The 20,620-nt window shown below is 39.8% G+C and overlaps 1 protein-coding gene across 2 annotated transcripts in view; it reads left to right on the top strand.

Annotated features, from left to right (window-relative positions):
- Window positions 1-230: 230 nt before the first annotated feature.
- Window positions 231-20,620, top strand: part of srgap1a (SLIT-ROBO Rho GTPase activating protein 1a) — a 41,089-nt gene continuing 20,699 nt past the window's right edge. The window contains exons 1-4 of one of the 2 annotated variants that reach the window (XM_049724189.2): window positions 231-327; window positions 517-814; window positions 13,255-13,450; window positions 17,152-17,314. In XM_049724189.2, coding sequence (XP_049580146.1) covers window positions 751-814; window positions 13,255-13,450; window positions 17,152-17,314 — 423 coding nt within the window. In that variant the 5' untranslated portion in view covers window positions 231-327; window positions 517-750. The other variant, XM_049724190.1, reaches the window with a different exon arrangement.

Below are 20,620 nucleotides of genomic sequence, written 5' to 3'. Positions count from 1 at the left end.
GTTGTGCAATTGTTAAACTATTTGATATTAGGGTTGAATGCCTTCATTGTGTGTGCAGCTGTAATATTTTTTACTTGTAATATTAAAGTTTTGCCAATGCATGGTCTTAAAGAATTTCTTCAGTGGTACATTTCTTGCATATTTAACCAATACATTGTGCGTGTGAACGTGTGTTAGTATTATAACCCCCCCCCCCCCCCCCCCCCTCCTGCCTGGCTCTCGCTGCCGTGTGTGCTGCGGTCGGCCTGCCTACTTGTCTTCCTCGCGCCTGCCCTGCTGGGAGTTAGAGGGGGAGAAACCTTCCAGGGAGAGCGAGAAGGGGGGGAGGTATTTGCGTGTGTCTTTACTCTGAACCACTTAAACCGGACACACACTCCAATTCAGTTCGACTTTATAGCCTCCTTATGCGGCTTTTTGGGCACTGCTTTTCTACGCGCTGCTAACTACGAATGATGATCCGCTACTAAGACCCTGAAAACTTACGTGATTCTATTTGATATTTTTCTTTTTTCTTAGTTCCCTGTGATAGCAAGAGGCTGCCCTTGGCGCTGTGCGGATCTATTGGTTGGAATCGGATTGCGCATCGCCAGAAGGAAGATTATCAATGAAGTGAGCGTTTTCTCCTGGGAACTTAATCGTTCTGTTAGTCCAGTTTGGGATGAGTCCCCTTTTGTAACCCCCCCCCCCCCGCCTGTTGACAAGCAGTTTAAAAAACATACACACATTTGTTCACCAACGAGCGGACGTAAGATGTCTTCGCCGAGGTTTAAAAAGGATAAAGAAATCATCGCGGACTACGAGAGTCAAGTGAAAGGTAAGAGGATTGCATTTCTTGAATAATTTGGTTTATAACGCGCTTTTAACGGGAGGGCTGGAATTTTTTTGTAGCCAAGCTAGTCCATCAGTGAGGCGTGAGAGCTCGTGATTTAAAAAGTTTGGAATGCATGACCTCCAGCAGTGCTTTAGTCAGAGACATGACCACGACCAGCCTGTGTGACTTTTACGTAAGCATTCAGAAATAGAGAAAGCTCCATGAGCAAAAGCTTTGGAGATCTAATTGCACCCCCTTTTCCCTTCAGACTATTTTCAAATTTTAAACTCTTGTTTATACAGTCTCGTACTATATTCAGCCTAAAAAGTCGGTTTAGGTCCTATTAGCATTGTACACCGAGGAAAAGCACATGCTGAGACAGAACACCTGTATGAAGATCCGATGTAATGCCGAGGGGCACTTGAAGTTAGTGCTTCTTTGTTTATTCCTGCATGCTGCACACATCCCAGACGCATACCACAGCGTGCTTTAAAATCGTAGGTGTGTGCAAGGATGCTGTTAGTAGGTATGACTTATTGTCAAATACAAATAGACTGTCACAGGAAAGACGGATTGGGTTGCGCCAGGGTAGCCATGGGGATTTGGCTTTCAGCCAACCAGCTCTGTTTATCCCAGCCTGCTTCATGCCACCCCTTACAGTGGAATACAATCCCGTGTGGGTCACTGGATAGACTACCATTTGTTAGAACTGTACTTCAAAACAATTTTAACCACAGGAAATGGTAGACAGAGACATAATCTGTTCCAGGGTAAAACTGAAACCGCTATACAACCTTTATTAACTGTACAGGCATTGATGCCATCGCATCATAGAAATGTCAATCCAACGATTTTTAATAATCTTTATGTACTCATTTGCTTGACATTACTTGTTGAGGCAGGTCAGCTCTCTGTAATTAGTGCCAACACATGATCTGATACTAATCCTATGATACTCACTTGGGTCTCGTGTGATATTTTCAGTATATCTTTTGGTGTTGCACGGGTGGAACGCCAGAGGAAAAAGCAAACAAATATCCTGAATTATTTCTTTGATGATTGTTGAACTGAGATCTTAATCTGTATGATGATGTCTTGCATAACGCCATGTGAATTCTGCCCTGATTAACAACTGTATGACTTCTAGTGGTGTGGGATATTATTTTGGTGTCGATCCAATACCAATTCCATTTCATTCCATTTTTATTATTAAACTGTTAAAAGCTATAACATAGTTGGACCAAATATTATTGGTTAATAAATTCTGCCTTTTACCCACAAGTTACCAAAGTTCAGAAACTACTATGCAAAATTTTGACAAAATGTATCCCTTTGATTTTTTTTGCATCTTATATGTGCTTAAAGAGTTCAAGTTGTTCAAGGTGAGCCACAAGAGCGAAACTGAAGCTTCGATATTGATCTTTTCGCACTAGTATCAATCTGATATTTATACTGACTTAATGTCGATATTATTAATATTTTGATTGATTTCACCACTATTAACTTCAGGGGGCATTGGACTACAAATGTTCCACAGTGCTATTCACTTCCCTCTATGGAGCAACCGAGGGGGGAGGTTGTTGGCATTTTAAGTCAGCCAGCCGTGCTGCTTGAAGAGTTTGCACGTGCTGGCCAAAAGAATCCCATTTGCAAAAAATGTTAAGACCTTCCTTCTCCTCCTGATGACTAAGGCCTGTAACAGGGCATGATACATAGTCATAATAGACTCAGCTCTAGAAATGATGATGAGAAACTTCCCATATGTCAAGTGACATAAATGCGCTGCTCAGAAAAGCTTTTGTTAGATCGAACACAAACTCTTTCTATGAATCCCCTGAGGGGAATGGGTGAGTAAATGGTTTTGTTTGAGTGATGTTGCAATTCAATTCTGATACCAACCGAGGCTTGGCACCCTTGAGTAATAATTTCATGGCTAGTAGGTAGGATACAGTAGTAAACCTTTTACTTTGCAGTTGGCCTACAATGAGTTGTGTTATTGAGCTGAGATTTTTTTGTTTCAAGATGGACACATTCATGAAGCTTTGGTTACAAGCCAACATTACTTGGAAAACAATGAAGTAATACATTTAACGCCGATATTGCATAACAATCAAGACCGATGTTTGGACAATGTATGTTCTGGAACTCACAGAACTTTCTGCTTTTCAAGTATAAGCTTTTTTTTTTTCCTGCGTCTTGCTTATTTCATAAAGTTTTTGGAATTGCTGATGTTGGCCGTACACAAGGGGCTAATGTTAAAACTTGATCAGCAATTGGCAGATAAACCTAGCCACAGATTAACTGAACATTGTTTCATTTTGTGCAACCGTAAGTAACCAAGTGAGATCTGTGACTAAATTGCCCCACGTATGTTTCTACTTAACTCATGTTTCTTTAGCTTTTTTTGTTTGGTTTTAGATCAAGAGCCAAAACATAGACAGCATTGTGTTGAAATTGTGTACCTGCTTATGAAATAATAGCTTTCAGCATTTCAATCCTTGACACAATACAAGGCAGATTTTGTTCGGGAATCCCTGCTCTAAAGGTCATAAGGTTAGTTCATTGGAGCAAGACTCATAACTCTCATGCTGCGAGCGGTTAAATGCATCTGATCTATTTCATGCGCACAGTTTTATTTTGTTTTGAGGGGTTGTCTCAGTTCATGTATTTGGATCTACCGCTAGTGACTCAGACAGTTACAGTATTCTGTTTTCATAAGACCCTGGATTTTGTCGCAGCACAAAGTTTTATGTGTTGCAGTGACATTACGTCGCATGCCTCCTGCAGTAGAGCTGGATAACCAGCGGCTCAGTGTGTTGCTTGCGCAAGATGCTAAAAACGAGTAACCGAGACAACAACTCTCTCTTGCACATAGTTTTAACTTCACGATGATCCGACAGCCATTATTATTGGTTGAAGCCATAAATCCATTAGCCATATAAAAATTGGATGCACTATTTGTTTTGTCCTTAATACCTCGCCGAGGTATCTGTTCGGAACTCTGTATCGGCAAATCCTACGTGTACTGTAAAATCTCGTGAATAACACGTATCTCATACACGTCATTTAGCGTGCTGTGCTTAAAAGTACAACATTTAAAAGACTTTAGTTGCAGAGTTAGAGATTTAAAAGCTAAGTGAAACAGTTCAACAATCAACAAAAAATAATCTGTTGTAACAGTATTTATTATGTATTTTTCAGTGTATTTTAATGGACCGAGTTTATTTTCTTTGCTCATTTCTGAGTGCACTTGCAATATAGAAGCTGTTATTTTTGTATGAACCTGATGCAATATTGTGTTACCTTAAAGCTAGCAGCATTATTCATATTCATATTACTTTCTATTGTTCATCGGTTGATTTTGAGTAATCTGAATAGTGCAGTGACATTAAAAGTGCAGGCCTGTTGCTATCGATACGTTCAACAGGACAACGCAGCTATTGGCATGTCTCCAAATGCAGATTTGATGTCAAATACTCATTGTCTTGAGGTCATGACTTTATGGCGGCACGCATTGAGCTTCTGACAGGGGTACACCCCCCACACCATCATAAAGGCTGCCCTCTTTGACCTGCCTTCATTACTGTCAAAATCGGAGCCAATGTATCTGCAAACTCACCTCCAAACAGGTGTGTAAAACAAATGAAGTCACAATTGGAAAAAGCACTGATTTAAAGGTTATTCTTTATTTTCTTGTAACCCAGCAGGAAAGCTTTGATGCCAATTTGCCAAACAAAAAATGTTGGGGTTCATAAAGAATGTTGTTTTATTTGTGCGGATTTATCGTCCATAGTTGGTTTAAATATGAAAAGTTATCTTAAGGCAAACAATTTATTCCAATGTTGAAGTTAAAATGTGTGTGTGCGTGTGTGGAGTGTGTGTGTGTGCGTGTGTGTGTGTGCTTAGTGCATCCCCAGTTTGTGGTATGGAATTGGGTGTGGCGTTTCTGTGTGCACTGGTGGTTAAATGATTCTATTGATGGCCACCTCTGTGGCCACACATCCTTTTTGCAGCTTTAATAAACTCTGCCCAACGCAACCAAAGCATCACTTTCCCTGCTGTCCCCCAGATATATGTAGTTGCAACGCTCCAAAAAAAGAGTAAAAAATGGGTGTTTTTATAGTTGACACACAGGTTGTGCAACAGCAGCACGGAAGCATACTCCGTCATGCAGCTTGCGTTTTTAAAACAATACTCTTGCATGTTATCATTAATTTACGGTATGTTACAAAGGGATTAAAGATTCAGTTCTTGTCGTTGTTATTCACGCTTAGCTACTCAATTTCAACAGCAGAAATAAATGCACTATTTGAGTAGTCTTTTTTTGAAACTGACAAATGATTTGTCAGTCAAAACCACTGTGGTGCGACATTTATACTTGAATAAATGTTGTCGAGTGTGGCAGGCACTGGCCTTTCAAAATAGGTTTGTATATTTGTCATGTTTTGCTGGACGGCGCCTCCCAGTCTCACTACTGCTTTGTGTCAAGTGGGATCCCGACTCGTGTGGTAATCAGAAGGATGTGATTGAGTGTAACCCTCCATTAGCTAATAGAAAGTACAACCGTGATAATAGAATTGGAGCAGACTTCGAAAGTGAACGGAAGAATTCAAATGAGGAGAGAAATTAACAGAACAGGGAGGGTCTAAGCAGGATTTCGAGAGATTTTTTCTGGATACGGACAACTTTAATTCCTTTGAATGGCTGCTGGACTCCAAGCAGATGGAGAAAAAGGAAGGCGGACAGACATACTTTGACCATCAGGCCATGCTGCTGCCTGCCACCTAGTAGGACTGGATTAGTGGCAATGAGATTGGGGGAAGGGGATGAGGCGCTATGAGGTCACTGTGAGACTAAGGCAGAAGTCATAAGAGCTGACTTATTTTAATCTTCATCTGTGTTCATCAGATTCATCTGCTTCATGTAAGATGTCCCATGTTAGTTAGATGAGCAGAAATCTGCTACTAGCACAATTTTTGGCTGCTTCCTTTTCCAAAGTTCACATTAACACCACATTTTTTGCAATAGTTATCACAATATTCACACCACGGGAAACAGTTTGGAATGTGGATGACTTTTGTGTTTGATCAAAGTTATTTATACTCAAACATACTGTTCTCCGTAAGCTTACTAAGTGATTGACGTCATTCACATAGCAACACAAAATAAAGTCTTAAATGTTAAAAATATTAACTAAATTCACAACTGTGAGCGCTTATCTGATCCAGGAATATTACTTTCTAACATTTCCGTTACATCTGGTGGGCTTGAGCGCAATTTAGAGAAAGAGATCATTATTTCCCAGGCAATTGCTCCTCCATTACGTCATCATCTTACCACCATCCATCCCGAAACATGCGTGAGTGTTTAATTTACTAATCTTGTGACGTCTAATCATTCCTCCCCTTTTTTCCCTTTCTTCCACCAAGACCTCGTGACCTGAGTGAGGTCGGCTTTGTGGCGGCTGCCTTCATAATCAATAAGCAAGGACCACCCTGTGTGGAAGAATCCCATTCAGGCTGGCTGGCTGACAGCAGGCTTTTGTGCTATAAAAAGAAAAATGATTGCGTCATCCACTGGATATCTTTAATGTCGATTTATTACTGCTTTAATCCAGGGGTTACCCCTTTACCTAAAAATCTTTGCTCAGCTTTGTCTGAATTTCCAAGACAAAATCAAGGCTCCAGGAGAGAGAGGATGAAAGTGGCATACACAATGTCCTGTTGTCCTTCATTTATGCTCCACGTACTACCTTTGTTTTTTACATTTCCAGTTATGGATACATGGTTATGGGACGCTAGCAGTCAAATAAAGAGAAAATAGTAAAGCTGTCAACCATATACCACTGCTCCAGTTTCCAGCAGTCATGAATGCTTGATGAGAATTTGAGTTCTGAGGTTTTTCTTCCTTGTCTAAGTCTGAAAATTCCAACTTTTTTTTTTCCATGACAAGCTACCAAAATGTTAATACATATTGGTGGCAGAGATTTTATTTTCATTGCAATGTATTACTGTCTCAAGTCGGCATTAATCACAGGCTTGTATAAAATGTGTATTTTGCATTTCTGAAGAGTTTCCATTTTCATCCTTCTTGTACAATGCTGGTCAGCTGTTTCCATGAGGAGCAATCTTTTTCTGTCTTTGGGCCTCAAGTTATATACAGTTGCATTTTTGCAATAGATGAGAAGAAGGAATAAAATAAAAAGGGATTGTATACTGCACAATTTTTTGTTAAATCCTCATCTGGTGGTCCTCTGCCTTTGCTTATATATATAATTATATATAAAATAAAAATGCTAACCCAAGTACCTTCTCCATGTAAGGCACTAACTAATACGGTATATCTTCTTAGTCATCACCATCAGTGGACCTACATTTGCTCAGAGGACTTTGCAGCTTGCTCACGTCCACTGTAAAGTGTGGACATACCTCATCTAGCTCTCTCTTTAATCAGGCCAAGTCGAAGACACCGCCATCTCCCTAGGGGCTCATGTGTTAGCGGAGTATCCAAGTGTATGATGCACAGCAACCTGGCCGAGTTTGCACCACATGCACAACTGCATTGGTCTCACACACAGTCACGAAAGATTCTCTTAGCTCTGTTGAAGACAGAAAAGGCCAAAGACCTAGTCTTGCTGACTGCAGTGTAGCGAGACAAAGAGCATTGAAAGCTGATCTGCCTGTTCTTTTTCGTCTTTTCTTTCTCTCCTCTCTTTGTCCATTACTCTGAACAGCTGCCCTCTAGCCGATGACATTCTCTAGCTGTGCCTCAGTCCTCATGCGGTAATCCTAAAGCATTGACTGGATTTGTGTGCTGCTATGGTCTATGAGAATAACTGGCATTGCTTTCACCTGTCCAGTCTTGTAGAGATGCTCATGCTTTAAGAATTACAAAGGACTTCAATGCTTTGACAAACATTTTTTTAGTAGAAGGCATGGCATCTCTTTGTCTGAGCGTCATCTCTCAAGTGGGCTCCGGTATTCCGAAAATTGGAAATGATTGCCCGTTAAAGGCACCCTGAGGGTAGGTGGGTGGGGAAAACAGTGCTTAACTCTGTCACTTCCTCCATAGTGGCATACTATAATTATGTGGAAGTTCAGTCTTTGAGACAACTCCTTGTTCTCTCATCTTCTCTTTCTCTTTAGTAGTTTTTGACAGGGCTGATCATTTAGTCCCTTTTGTGGCCTCTGGTTCCCCCTGAGAAAACAAGTCGTCACTGTGGACATTCCCCAAAGCTTAGTTTTCACCGCTGATAGTTTGTGAAAAATCAATCACTGCTGGCCTGTTCCTTGTAGGGGACAGGTTGAGCTGTCTAACCGGTACAAATACGGTGGGGGTCAGTCAGTCTGAAACATGAGCAAGGACAAAAATGTGGGTTGCTTTACGTTAGCTTGCTCTTTGGTCTTTAAAATCAATCCCTGATGAGGAAAAGGCTATTAAATTTTACTGCATGAATGCTAGATAAAATATTGGTCCCTCCTTCTTGTTTGCATGGTCATCGATATGACATAAACATGCATTCATCCTAGCAGGGATTTCTTAGGTGAACTTGAATATTGGGAGAGAGAAATGGAATATGCATTTGGATCCATGACTCACTTTCTAGCATCAAATTCAGCTGCACTGCAGCAGCCTCTCACGACCAAGACGGCCTCATTATTATGCCGTCTTGGTGCAGTTTTGCCTCTACAGATGTTGTTGCGTCATACTCGGGTGCAAATTCCCTCCCCAGTTTTAAAATCGCACATGAGACTTATTTACAACTTGATCTTTGTTTGATGAGAGTAATTTTTAGGTCAGTGTTTCCCCAACTTTTGTTGATCAAAGGTACGCATGATTTGACATTCTCATCGTTGACCATCAAACAAAAATATCACAAAAAGTATGAACAAAACAGCCGTATAAATTGTATTGTAAGGATCTTGACTTAATTTGGTCACTAATGCACTGTGAAATCTTGGAAGATAATTTACTTTCTCTGTCAGCCACCATACTCCGCAGAAATAGAAAAAGGTGTATTTCTGAAGAATTAAAATAATATAAAAAAATAAGATCAATGTCAACAACAGTAATAATGACTAAATAAAACAATGCTGTGAACACACCTTGTGTTCATTCTTTGGCTTTTCAACTTAAATGAAGACTTTCGACAGGGACAAACAAAAATATTGTGATTGCTGCCTTTCAGGTTGAAGGAGACATCTCATTTTACTCTGCCATCACAGTTATTATTGTAGGGGTTGTGTTGGATGCATTTAAGATTTTAAGATGTATTGTTTCATTTCATTTATTGTGATGGACTGCTGGCATGAGGGGGCAGTGTCCGAGGCTGTAATGTTATAAAGGATTGTAATTCTACACTTGCACAAGATATATTACACATTCACGGGTAGCGTTTCTGCTGTCTAATAATTAAAGATGCAAAGTCAATATGATGTGATAATATGTCAAATGACGGCGCTCTGTGAGTGACGGTGAGTAGCAAAAATCAAGTTTTTATTCCGCATATTAATTTCTAACAAACAGCATGTATCAGATTGGAATAAAAGTACACCCTTTTCACAAGTCCTAAGTACTACTAGGCATCCATCTATATGACAATGTGACAAATATTCTTGATTTGGCTTGTACTTATGTACATTGCAGCCCTTCGATTTATGAAAAAATTAATTTATGATAATTATTTAAAGTTGGCCTGACAATAATTACCCCAATCATCTCCCTCTTCCTTTCTTAAAGCATGTTTGCATTAAGTACGTGGCCTTGCTTCTAAAATTACAGGCCTGGTCTTGAATAGTAGGGTTGTTCCTCCCAGAGCCCTCTTGCTCCTCTGCTGGTTTAACCCCATCAAAGGCCCAGAAACCACACATCCTGTAAGGCACTGTTTTTTGTGGCGAGGTAATGGGAGGGGTGTAGCAAGCGGTGCTCACTGTTGAGACAGAAAACACATGACCAACGGCTTGCTGTTTTTCTTTGCTGTTTAGTTGGTATAGCACAAATAAGAAAGGAAGGCAGATGTCGCCCATCTGTGTTTATGCCCTGAACACAACATATCAGCTCTCCTGTGCTCTATCGTTGCTCTTTCCTGTAGAGTAGAGTCTTTAAAATGCAATCTTACTTCTGATCCAAACAATGAAGTTATGAAAATAGTGGTAATCAACCACTTCATTTCTACTAAATATTCATACACGTTATTCACTCCGAGATCATCGCCTTCATGTCTTGATTGTCTGAACAAACTATCATTGATAACCACTTGCACAACAGGTTTGTACAATTTTGCTTTTTCAGGAGAATGTATTTTTAAGTAAGACTGGCCAGGGGAGGAAGTTCCTGGTGGGGAGCCAATAATAGGTTTCGATAGAGATGCTGATGATAATTACATTGCATTGTGGGAGAGAGCCCTCAAATAAAAAAAGCTCTACTTTGAAACACAATGCTAGTCTCCATCTTGGTGGTATGACTAGAACGCTCTGTGCTATGTGAAATGAAACACCTTCTTCTTCAAGGTGACTTTTTAATAAACACTTCAAAACTGCCATTGAAAAACTGCATTGCTGTCTTTCAGGCCATATTCGATCCTAATCTAGCAGGAATCAGAAATTCCTCATCATTAGTTAAATCAAACACGTGCACAAGATTTCTTGCTTTGGGATATTCTATCTATGTGATATCTATTTCAGTAGAACAAAATTGCTCTTTTAGTAAAGATTAATAGTAGTTAAATACATACAAATGACTTGCACATCTGTAAAACATTTGGCTCATCTCAAATGCAATTGATGTGGAATGTATCACACAATAAAGCGGAGCGTTTACTGCATCAAATTAAAAGGACTGACTAGGTTTGATTGCATTAATAACACTTCTTCAGTATCTGTGTAAATCACCTCTTTGTCATGAAAACATGCTTACTGAGACTGCTGGTTGGGATTCCAGTAGGCTATTGAGCCAGATCCCTGGGAAACACCATTCACATGATGTGAAGGAAGACAAAAAATACATAAACTACAGGATTATACTCAGTGTGACTGAGCTCACCTGTTCAAAATTGAGGGGTGCTTAAGAGCTTTAGGTGCCTTCAGAAGCCTGTGATAAACATAAAACGAGGTGAAATTTTCCCATAGAAGTAAAGGTTTGCAGATGCGTACTATGTTGGGCATGGCAGGACATTGCAGCATTTTTAAATGAAGGGCCATCAATATTGCCTGTTCCCCAGTAAGTTCAAAGTCCAGGTGTACTCTTGGTGAGGTCTTATTTTGCTCCTCCTCTTCATCTTAGTGCTATAACAAATCGTCTTCAACTTAATTGGTTTCCCCTAAGGGGAAGTTTGTATTCCTTGAGTTGAAAGTTTGTTGGTTTTGATGAAGATGTTTCTTGAGTGATTAAAAGTATTTATCTAATCACCGAAGGGGTTTCACGGTATTTGTTACCCAAAACAACCATCCAAACTCCAAGTCCAATGCTTGTACAGTCAAGTCTTTCGCCCGAGGTCAGCTTTGTTGAGAATAACATGCTGCCTTGACATTTGAGCTTGAGCCGCCTTTATCTCTCTCTCAGCACTTAATTTCTCCAACCTATAGTACAAAGGTGGGACAGCTGTTGGCTTTTTTTTTCTTTTTTTTTTATCTTCAGTCTTTTTTTTTTTTTCTCAACATATAGGCAGACAATCTGATGGTGGAAAACAGACCCTCTCAGTTTACTCAGTTTATTGCAGCTTTGATTTTAAATTTCAGTTGCAATTTCACTTGTATTTATTTTTCTATTTGTGAGAATGGCATTATATGTACGTACATGTTAATCATCTCCTAGCTTTCCATTTGTTCTCACTTTAAGATTTGAATTGTAAGTGCATCATTCAGGCCTTTTAGTTGTCCGTCTCTGTTGGATAAAATCTTGAATGCATTTTGTACCATCAATCTGACTCCTTTCATTATTTTTGCTCTCATTCTAATATGGCAGTGAATACCAATAATCTGCATCATGGAAACTTGATGCATCATACTAGGGCCATACTTTCCTTATGATCTTTAATTTTTTATCGATGACCGTGAGCATCCACATGTGACACAGAGTCTCAGGATCACTGTAGCCTGCTTTCATTGAGAACTTTCCCTGTGGTTTTAGAAGCCACGAGCACATCAGTCACATGTCTTAATGGCTTTAGGACAACCACGTCTTTAATAATTAATCATTCAGAGAAATGCTTGCAAAGTAGATGTTAGTGTAGCATAACCTCTGTCTTTTTTCATCTACTAGTTCAGGTACCGCTGTACTGTAGAGAAACACTGCAAATGCAAGCCAATATTTGAAGTGGTGGCACCATGTCCCAGATAGTTTCTCTGAAAGACTAATGAACAAAACCTGTAAAAACTTTCTAGTCTTTTCATGATGCATTCCAACATTTGCAAGCAAGTAACCTTTTGGAAATAGCTGCAATGGAACAATGAGCACATTAGTGAGGTTCCACAAAAGGTGAAAAAAAGAAAAATGCTGTGTCTGTCACTCCAACAGTCAGCGAACTTTTAAAGTTTCTAAAGCCCTGCTTCTCTCGAGCTGCGGGATGTGAGAATAGCATCCATCTCGCTTACAAGGCAGTTTCTTTGACAATAGAACTGGCCTAGATGCTATTTTGACCATATCTGCCCCGATGACAATGGCAATGGGAATTATGTGATGTGGCCAAATGTGGAATATTTGGATATCACCCAGGATAGAAACAAAGAGGCTATAGTCTAAACTGATCTCCACAGAGACCAAACGGTGCTCTTTCATTGTCTGTCTCGACACTGTGTGTTCTTTGGGGGCACACACACACTGTAACACCATCAGTCAGCTGGATTTGTTGTATGTCCCTTTTTATTCTCGCATGTCACTATTGTCTTCTGTCAACATGACAACAATGTCACATCATGAAACATCATCAATTTTGTGTTGATAATTATTATTGATTGATAATACGTATTTGAAACAGTACATGTTGATAGGTGTCATGTACTGTAGAGGCTTTTGTCCATGCTTTGTTTAGGTGCACTTATCACGCTTATCTCTTCTCAGCAGTCTTGTTTGAAAGGATTCGTACCAGGCTTTCATATCCTACCCCGACCACGCTGTCCATACGCAATCCCCCATCACACACTTTAGGTCTTCAGTCACATTTTAGACGACAAAGGATGAAATTGATGGATGGATTGACTTCAGAACTATAGCTATTCCAGTCTTGCATACAGCATGTTAAAATCAGTTTGTCTGCCTACTACTGTGTATACAATAAATATTGATGCATTTATATTGTCAAAACTAGATGGTACCTACGATGTGTAGTAGTAGCTGGTCAGTTGAGGTTCCAAAGATCGACAAACCATAACAGTATGTGATGTAAGCCAGTGTTATAATACAGAAGACAAAAAACACATTTCCACTTTTTTTTTTTTCTTTATCAGAGATCCGGTCCCAGTTAGTGGAGCAGCAGAAATGCATGGACCAGCAGACAGACATGAGGGTCCAGCTGCTGCAGGACCTTCAGGATTTCTTCCGGAAGAAGGCAGAGATTGAGATGGAATACTCCAGAAACCTTGAGAAACTGGCTGAACGCTTTATGGCTAAGACTCGCAGCACAAAGGACCACCAACAGTACAAGTGAGTTCACGAAGTCTTTGTGCATCGTGTGTGTGTGTGTGTGCGCGTGTGTGTGTGTGTGTGTGTGTGAGTGAGTCTTTGTTCAGTTTATGGTGTCACGCGGTCTGTGTGTGGTGTGTGTGTGAGTGTTTTTGTGTATGTGTCTGCTTTTGAGGCCATTCCTTTGGTTTAAAAAACAATGAATCTGCCACAAACTTAGGTACAGTACACCTGCACGAGCACGGTGTCAGCTTTGCTTTACAAAGACAAAGAACATAAATGGTGCTCAGTTTTATCGTTGCTAATAAAGTTTCAATGTAATATATATTATTACACATACAATGCTGGGAAAATGTTTCGCTCCCTTCTCAAAGTATTTTTTTGGGTTGTTGCATAGTTTCCCCAACTTCATGTTTAAGATCCTCAAATAAATATACAAAAATAATTACTATAACATTTCAGGTTATAAAAAGACTGACTCGGAAGTAATGTTTGGAACTTATGGCTGCACAAAATAGTAATTCTGAAGGCGCTAACTGGCACCATTGGTCTGCTTTTATTTTAGCAACGTCTATTCCGTGTCCTCCCTCTCGCGACCCAGTTTGTACTGATGAGGTGCACTAAAAAAGGCAAACATTAACATATTGTTTGAACTCGTCGAGGGAATAAAAAATACAACGTATACTTTTTCTTCCAGACTCTGAATAAACTTTGCTAGCTGTAGGAAGATTCAATTGCTCAAGCAGCTGTTTGACTGTTTACCGTTTAATGGACTGGATGTATGAAGGGCTGTAGTTTACATTGCATGGTGTATGGTCACAGGAGCATATTTCTTAAACAAATAGAATAAGTTTAAATTGCATTAAAACACTCCTGTGTGCTTTAAAGCCAGAGGCCTATATTTGTGTGTCCATATAAACAGGGTGCACACAGTGAAGCCTTTGTGTTCACATTCTGTGGCGTGTTTTTGTTGGACGGATTTGTCTGTGGTGTGAAAAATGAGTTTTCACTCGGCCTGTAGCCTTGAGTCACTTTTCATATGGTGGGTCAGCTTGGCAGAGTAGCAAAATGTTAAAATAGCATCACAATGACCAGCTATAGAATTCTATGTAATTAGTCTAGACAAGCAACATTCAGTAGGGAACCCCTGCTGTTTTTTTTTCAGTGAAGCCGCAATTCTGAATTTCAAATGGCATATTTTGACTCAAAACAGCATCAATATGCAGCATATATTTTTCCATTGCTGCCCTCATACTATACTTCACATACAAACTAATTCCACTAACGCATTTTTTTTCACTCGTTTTATGCCAAATTATATTACATATATTATGACATACGACACATGGGTTCACTGGTTAGCATGTTTGCCTCGTAGTTCAGAGGTGCAGGGTTCGATTCCGGGTCCGGCCTTGTTTATGGAGTGTGCATGTTTCCTCCATGCCTGCGTGGGTTTTCGGAATCCCTCCGGGTTCACTGGTTTCCTCCCGCATTCTAAAAACATGCATGGCAGGCCGATTGACTTCTCCAAATTCTTAGTAGGTGTGATTGTTTTTTTTTGGTATGTATGTGCCCTGCGGTTGGGTGGCAACTGGATCAGGTAGTACCAGGCGTTTCTCCCAGCCACACCATTCCAGGTCTCACTGTCATAGTCCATGTGAGCATTGAAGTCCCACAACAGAACGTGAGTTCCTCTTATGCCAGAGAGGTGGTGATCCACGTCCCTAGAGTCAGTCTCTGTAACTCGAGCTCAAACCACCTCGGTCCCTGCCTCTGGCCACCATCCAGCTCAAATTGCCTCCTTCCACATGAGGTGAGCTCACGGGAAGGGGCACCCACATTGTCCTTTTTGTCTGAGCCTGGCCGAGGGCCCATGGGTGCAGGCCCAAGAATATTTGCTGACAGTGTTGATACAATGATGTCACACCGGAGCTCTGTAGAAAAATGTATTGAAGACTAATCAACTCCTGTAAAAAGGTTCCACCGTGGGTCTTTAATGACTGATATTATCAGTGCACTACGAGAGGACTTCGCTATTTTCCCTTTTGACAGAGTCTCACATTTCAATATCCTGCACAGTGACATGGCAATCCTTCAAAGCCTGCAGCTTTCTGTCATATGGGCATGTTTTTTGTTGAGATTCACCCTTCCTAGATTTTGACTATATAAAGGACTTGAACACCCATCCAAACAGTTACAGCAGCCAACAATTTGCCATCGTTGTGATTTTCACTCCTTCCATGCTCCAAATGGACTCTAGTTTGTTTACTAATTGCATAGGATGTCCTTATGGCCCCTCTATCTGTCTGTTTGTCTGATCCAGTTCCTGCCCAAGTCAAGGAGGAAATGATGACATAGTGAGATTTTCCTGGTATTATGTTGTGTGAGCAACACTGAATTTCTTCATCAAAGGGAATGTTAGTTCTTATATTCATCTGCACTGTCCATTTTTCCCTACAGGCAACGTCTGTCTGCAGATCTTCAACTTAAATGCAATAACGTAGCGGGTACTTCAAAATAGAGGGAGATTAGGACTGTTGTGCTATTCAGAAAGCTATTTTTGGAGTGTGTTGTGATTTACTCTGTGCCCTTTCTTGTCTGTGGCCATCTGGACATTATATATTGGCACGTGCAAGAGGAAATATGAATTAATTAATAAACACACAGACACACTCGCCTGCTGAGTGGATGTCTTCCGATGTATTATGTAGTAAGGATTTATTGTAATTGCTAGTTGTGTGTAATGTTGTCCAGTAGTGTATTTTAACATTTAAATTTTAGGCACATCCCCATATTTAATTCTTCTTCTCTACTTTTTTTTCTTCTAAAATTCCCTTCCTTTACACATGACATGCATGGGGATGTAGACCCAGTTAATCATTCTGCCTTGGCTTTTATCAGATGGAATTTACATCCTGTTGCTACACATTTTTCAATGAATGTTTTATTTTTCCTTTTCTCAGTTATACTGTACATATATGCAGAAATGCTTTTCACCTTTGCAGCAGATTGGGCAGCATTGCTAAAGGTTCAAGGCTATGTCACTGGCCAAGTTGTGTGTTTTTCACCTGTTGTGTTGACAAGTGTTGCCTGTCTGTGCAAAGTGCACATGAGGTAAAAGCAGGGGCGATTCTCCATATGGTTCCTGTTGACCGCTCATCCATCCTTAAAATCTCTCATGTATTCATACTAATATTCTTCTGTCATAGATTAACTCAGAGGAAGTGCAGGTCAGAGCGTACGCAGGGCTGTAACTCACTCTGTCCTGGACAATATCCTACCACTTGCAAAGAATAGTAACAAAGGAAGTAGCATAGCACTTTTCGTCTCAGATGATTATCCTTTCTATGTGCTGTGACGTATCCATGACTACTGTGACAATTGCTACGTACTAATATAGTCTTTAACTTTTGTTTTCGAATACAAAATCCTGCTCCCACGGCCTCCCCACGTTCACACTGCAAGGAGTATTTAAAGCATGGAGAGCTGCATGAGCTGTGTGTGCCCCAGAAATGTCATGCAACCAAGTGTGTCATGCCTATCAATGTGGTTCTTGTCGTACGTGCTGGACTTTTAGACCCAGAAATGACAGTATCTAGGACAAACACCAAGGGAGGGCCATGATGCATCTCTTACAGGCCCTGATGTTTTTTTGACTTTGGGAAACTTTAGACTACTACTTCACACCTGTGTTCTGATTCAAAACTTCCTTTTCCCACTAGAAAAGACCAGAATCTACTGTCCCCTGTTAACTGTTGGTACCTGCTGCTGAACCAGGTGAGAAGGGAGAGCAAGGACCACGCAACTCTAAGCGACATTTACCTGAACAATGTCATCATGAGGTTCATGCAGATTAGTGAGGACTCCACACGACTACTTAAGAAGGTGAGGTCTATTAAGTGCACTTTTTAGGTTTAATGGTACAGAATATAAAATTAAAAATAAACCGAATTTAAATGAGGCAAAATAACATGCTTTTTTTTCTTGAATATACTGTTATAATTATTTGTTTTAGATGTACTATAGTTATTTTCTGTATAAAAATTAAATTTGGTGTTCAAAAAGTCTTTTTTCAAACTTGAGTCTTGAAAAAGAGGGGGTCGTATTATAATCAGGGTCGTCTTTTATTCGGTAGTTTCCTCACAGTGACATCAAGTATTTTAGTTAAATGAAAGATCTGATATGTGTGAGTACTATATATGAATTATTATTTTGTGGAATGCATCTCTTTTTAAATGTGAGAATGCAGCCTTGATCTGCCTGATTTCACATCACTTGGTCTTCACCCCACTGCATCAAGACCATAGATTCATGACCAAAACCGGTCCTTTGCCGCCTGGCCCACCACAAAGATGACAACTCCCTACTGGATTATGAGTTCCTTTGCTGTTGGAGTCACATGAACCCACCACAGACCCAAATTACAAAGTGGCTTTGCCTTAGAGGCATGCCTTTGTGTCAGCTTAGCTTGTGTAACTATTTCTATCTCGTCTGTCTGTCTCTCGTTCCATCTTTATTTCCGGCTCTTGCAAGCCATAACCATAAACATTTAACCTCCTTGTTGAGGTAAGGTCTTTTCATTCATGTACACAGTAGAGAAACAGAAAACTGCTACATACTTTCATATCCGTGTCACTGATCTTTTATTTACACCAGAAGTGACAGTCATTTTGGAAAATTTACTGTTTGTTGTTGTCCACACCTACTGTATAGTATTACAATACTTTTTGAAACTAACAAACATGTTGTATACAATACTGAGGAGATGTTTTAGATGCCACAAGCTTGTTAAAGGATCTTTTTTTTTACGGCAGTCATAGTCAACAGTAAATGGTAAAACACTGAATGATGGTTTCCTCCTGACTTTTTTAAGGAACAACCAATCAGAGCTGGGGTGCAAATACAGAATTTAGTTTTGCTCGGGCATCTGGAATGCCACGACCGCTGTCACTGCCTATCTGGTTCATCATTCCACAGACAAACACAACTGCGGCCACTCCAATTTGTTTTCCGCTTTTGTGGCTGAAGTCTAAGCTCTACTGAGTGACATTCTAGTGATACATGGTCATTATAGCATTGTTGTAATACCATAACCTAAGACCTTTGCATAGTGCTTTGGTAATTGAATTTCAAAGGGAATTTCTGGGACATTGTCTAAAAATAATGCAGTGTGGTGGGAGGTCTACTAGGTTATAGGAGACCCTCGCCGTTGCTCAGCCTCTAATTAACGCCTCAGCAAGCCTTTGAGGCTAACAGTTTTGAAAAGACGGGTGTATTTTTGTCATCCTACCATCAGACACATCTTTATTACCCTGTGTGCTCAGATGTCATGCTGTTTGGGATAAATCCTCATAATAATAATAATGCACATTTTGTTGCGTGGCACCTGTTTTTTTTCCCTGTTCGTCTGTCTAAAATTGGTAAATCTAAGTATATCATCAGGCAAATCATCGATAGATAGATAGATAGATAGATAGATAGATAGATAGATAGATAGATAGATAGATAGATAGATAGATAGATAGATAGATAGATAGATAGATAGATAGATAGATAGATAGATAGATAGATAGATAGATAGATAGATAGATAGATAGATAGATAGATAGATCTATATCTATATATATATCATGATGTAGTATTCATAATGTGGTGTTGTTTATTCCTTAGCACACAAACACACAAGGCCTTTTATTTCATTGAGCTCTGGAACACTTCCAAGTCTTCTCAATGGAGTTGGGTTGACCACTGACAGATAGTCAAATATTGTGTCCAATTAAATGATGGTTGTAAATTGATTTTTCCTTTAGTTAACGTTCATGTCTTTTCATCGTTTTGTTATGCATAAAGAGTTTAAGTATTATATATATATATATATATATATATATATATATATATATATATATATATATATATATATATATATATATATATATATATATATATATATATATATATATATATATAGGCGGCTCGGTGGCGCACTGGGTAGCACGTCCGCCTCACAGTTAGGAGGGTGCGGGTTCGAGTCCACCTCCGGCCCTCCCTGTGCGGAGTTTGCATGTTCTCCCCGAGCCCGCGTGGGTTTTCTCCGGGCACTCCGGTTTCCTCCCACATCCCAAAAACATGCTTGGTAGGCCGATTGATCACTCCAAATTGTCCCTAGGTGTGAGTGCGAGTGCGAATGGTTGTTTGTCTCTGTGTGCCCTGCGATTGGCTGGCAACCGGTTCAGGGTGTCCCCCGCCTACTGCCCGATGATGGCTGGGATAGGCTCCAGCACGCCCGCGACCCCCGTGGGGACTAAGCGGTTCAGAAAATGGATGGATGGATATATATATATATATATATATATATATATATATATATATATATATATATATATATATATATATATATATATATATATTTAAGTATTCAAATATATAATTGCTTGTCCAGATGGTAGTTAAGGTGTTGCAGATAGGCTACTTTACCAGCACGATGTTCTAATAATTTCAGACACCAGCCATTTAAGAATGTTATCCACTTTGCTGTATAGTTAGTGAAATGCAGCCTTGTGAGGAGTGTCTTCCTTGTGTAGCAGATTATTTTTTTCAACTGTCCAGTTTGGCTGTGGCGTTCTGGGCTGTATAGTGTTAAGTTTTATCAATCTTAAAAGTGCCGCTCAGCACTGAACCATATTCAGAATGGAGTGTCTTCGGAGTGTGGCCAAAGTGCATGGCCAAAGTTTCAAGCAGGTACCATTGGTCAACCAACAGTACATACAATACAATTAAAAGAATAGGGTTTTTTTTCATCTTTAAAATATGTGTGCATAAACCCACTTTACTTGCATAAGGATGAACCTTCTGTTAAACTGTAAAGGGCAACATGCTGTCAGTCATTTATTTTGCAACTTCAGTTATATGACTTCAGAAATTGTTTCATTGTTTTTTTTTGGGACAATGACAATAAATATTTTTGAACTTTGAATAGATAATATCACATCACTTTGATTGTGGGGGGTTCCCAGATCTTGAAGCAACATCTGCAAATCGTAGGCTCATTGCGTTGGTAAAGCTTTATTCACACCAAGATAGTACCCATACGCTTTACTGTAGTGGAGTAAATGGAGTGGAAGGAAGATCATAATTAATTACCACAAATCTTAAAAATGGTGTACAATAAAGTAGCATGTATATGAATAGTGT

The sequence above is a fragment of the Syngnathus scovelli genome, chromosome 6 (genome assembly GCF_024217435.2).
Source record: "Syngnathus scovelli strain Florida chromosome 6, RoL_Ssco_1.2, whole genome shotgun sequence".
NCBI classification, from domain to species: domain Eukaryota; kingdom Metazoa; phylum Chordata; class Actinopteri; order Syngnathiformes; family Syngnathidae; genus Syngnathus; species Syngnathus scovelli.
The sequence above is the reverse complement of the archived record's forward strand: the minus strand, read 5'-3'. Positions and strand labels throughout refer to the sequence as shown.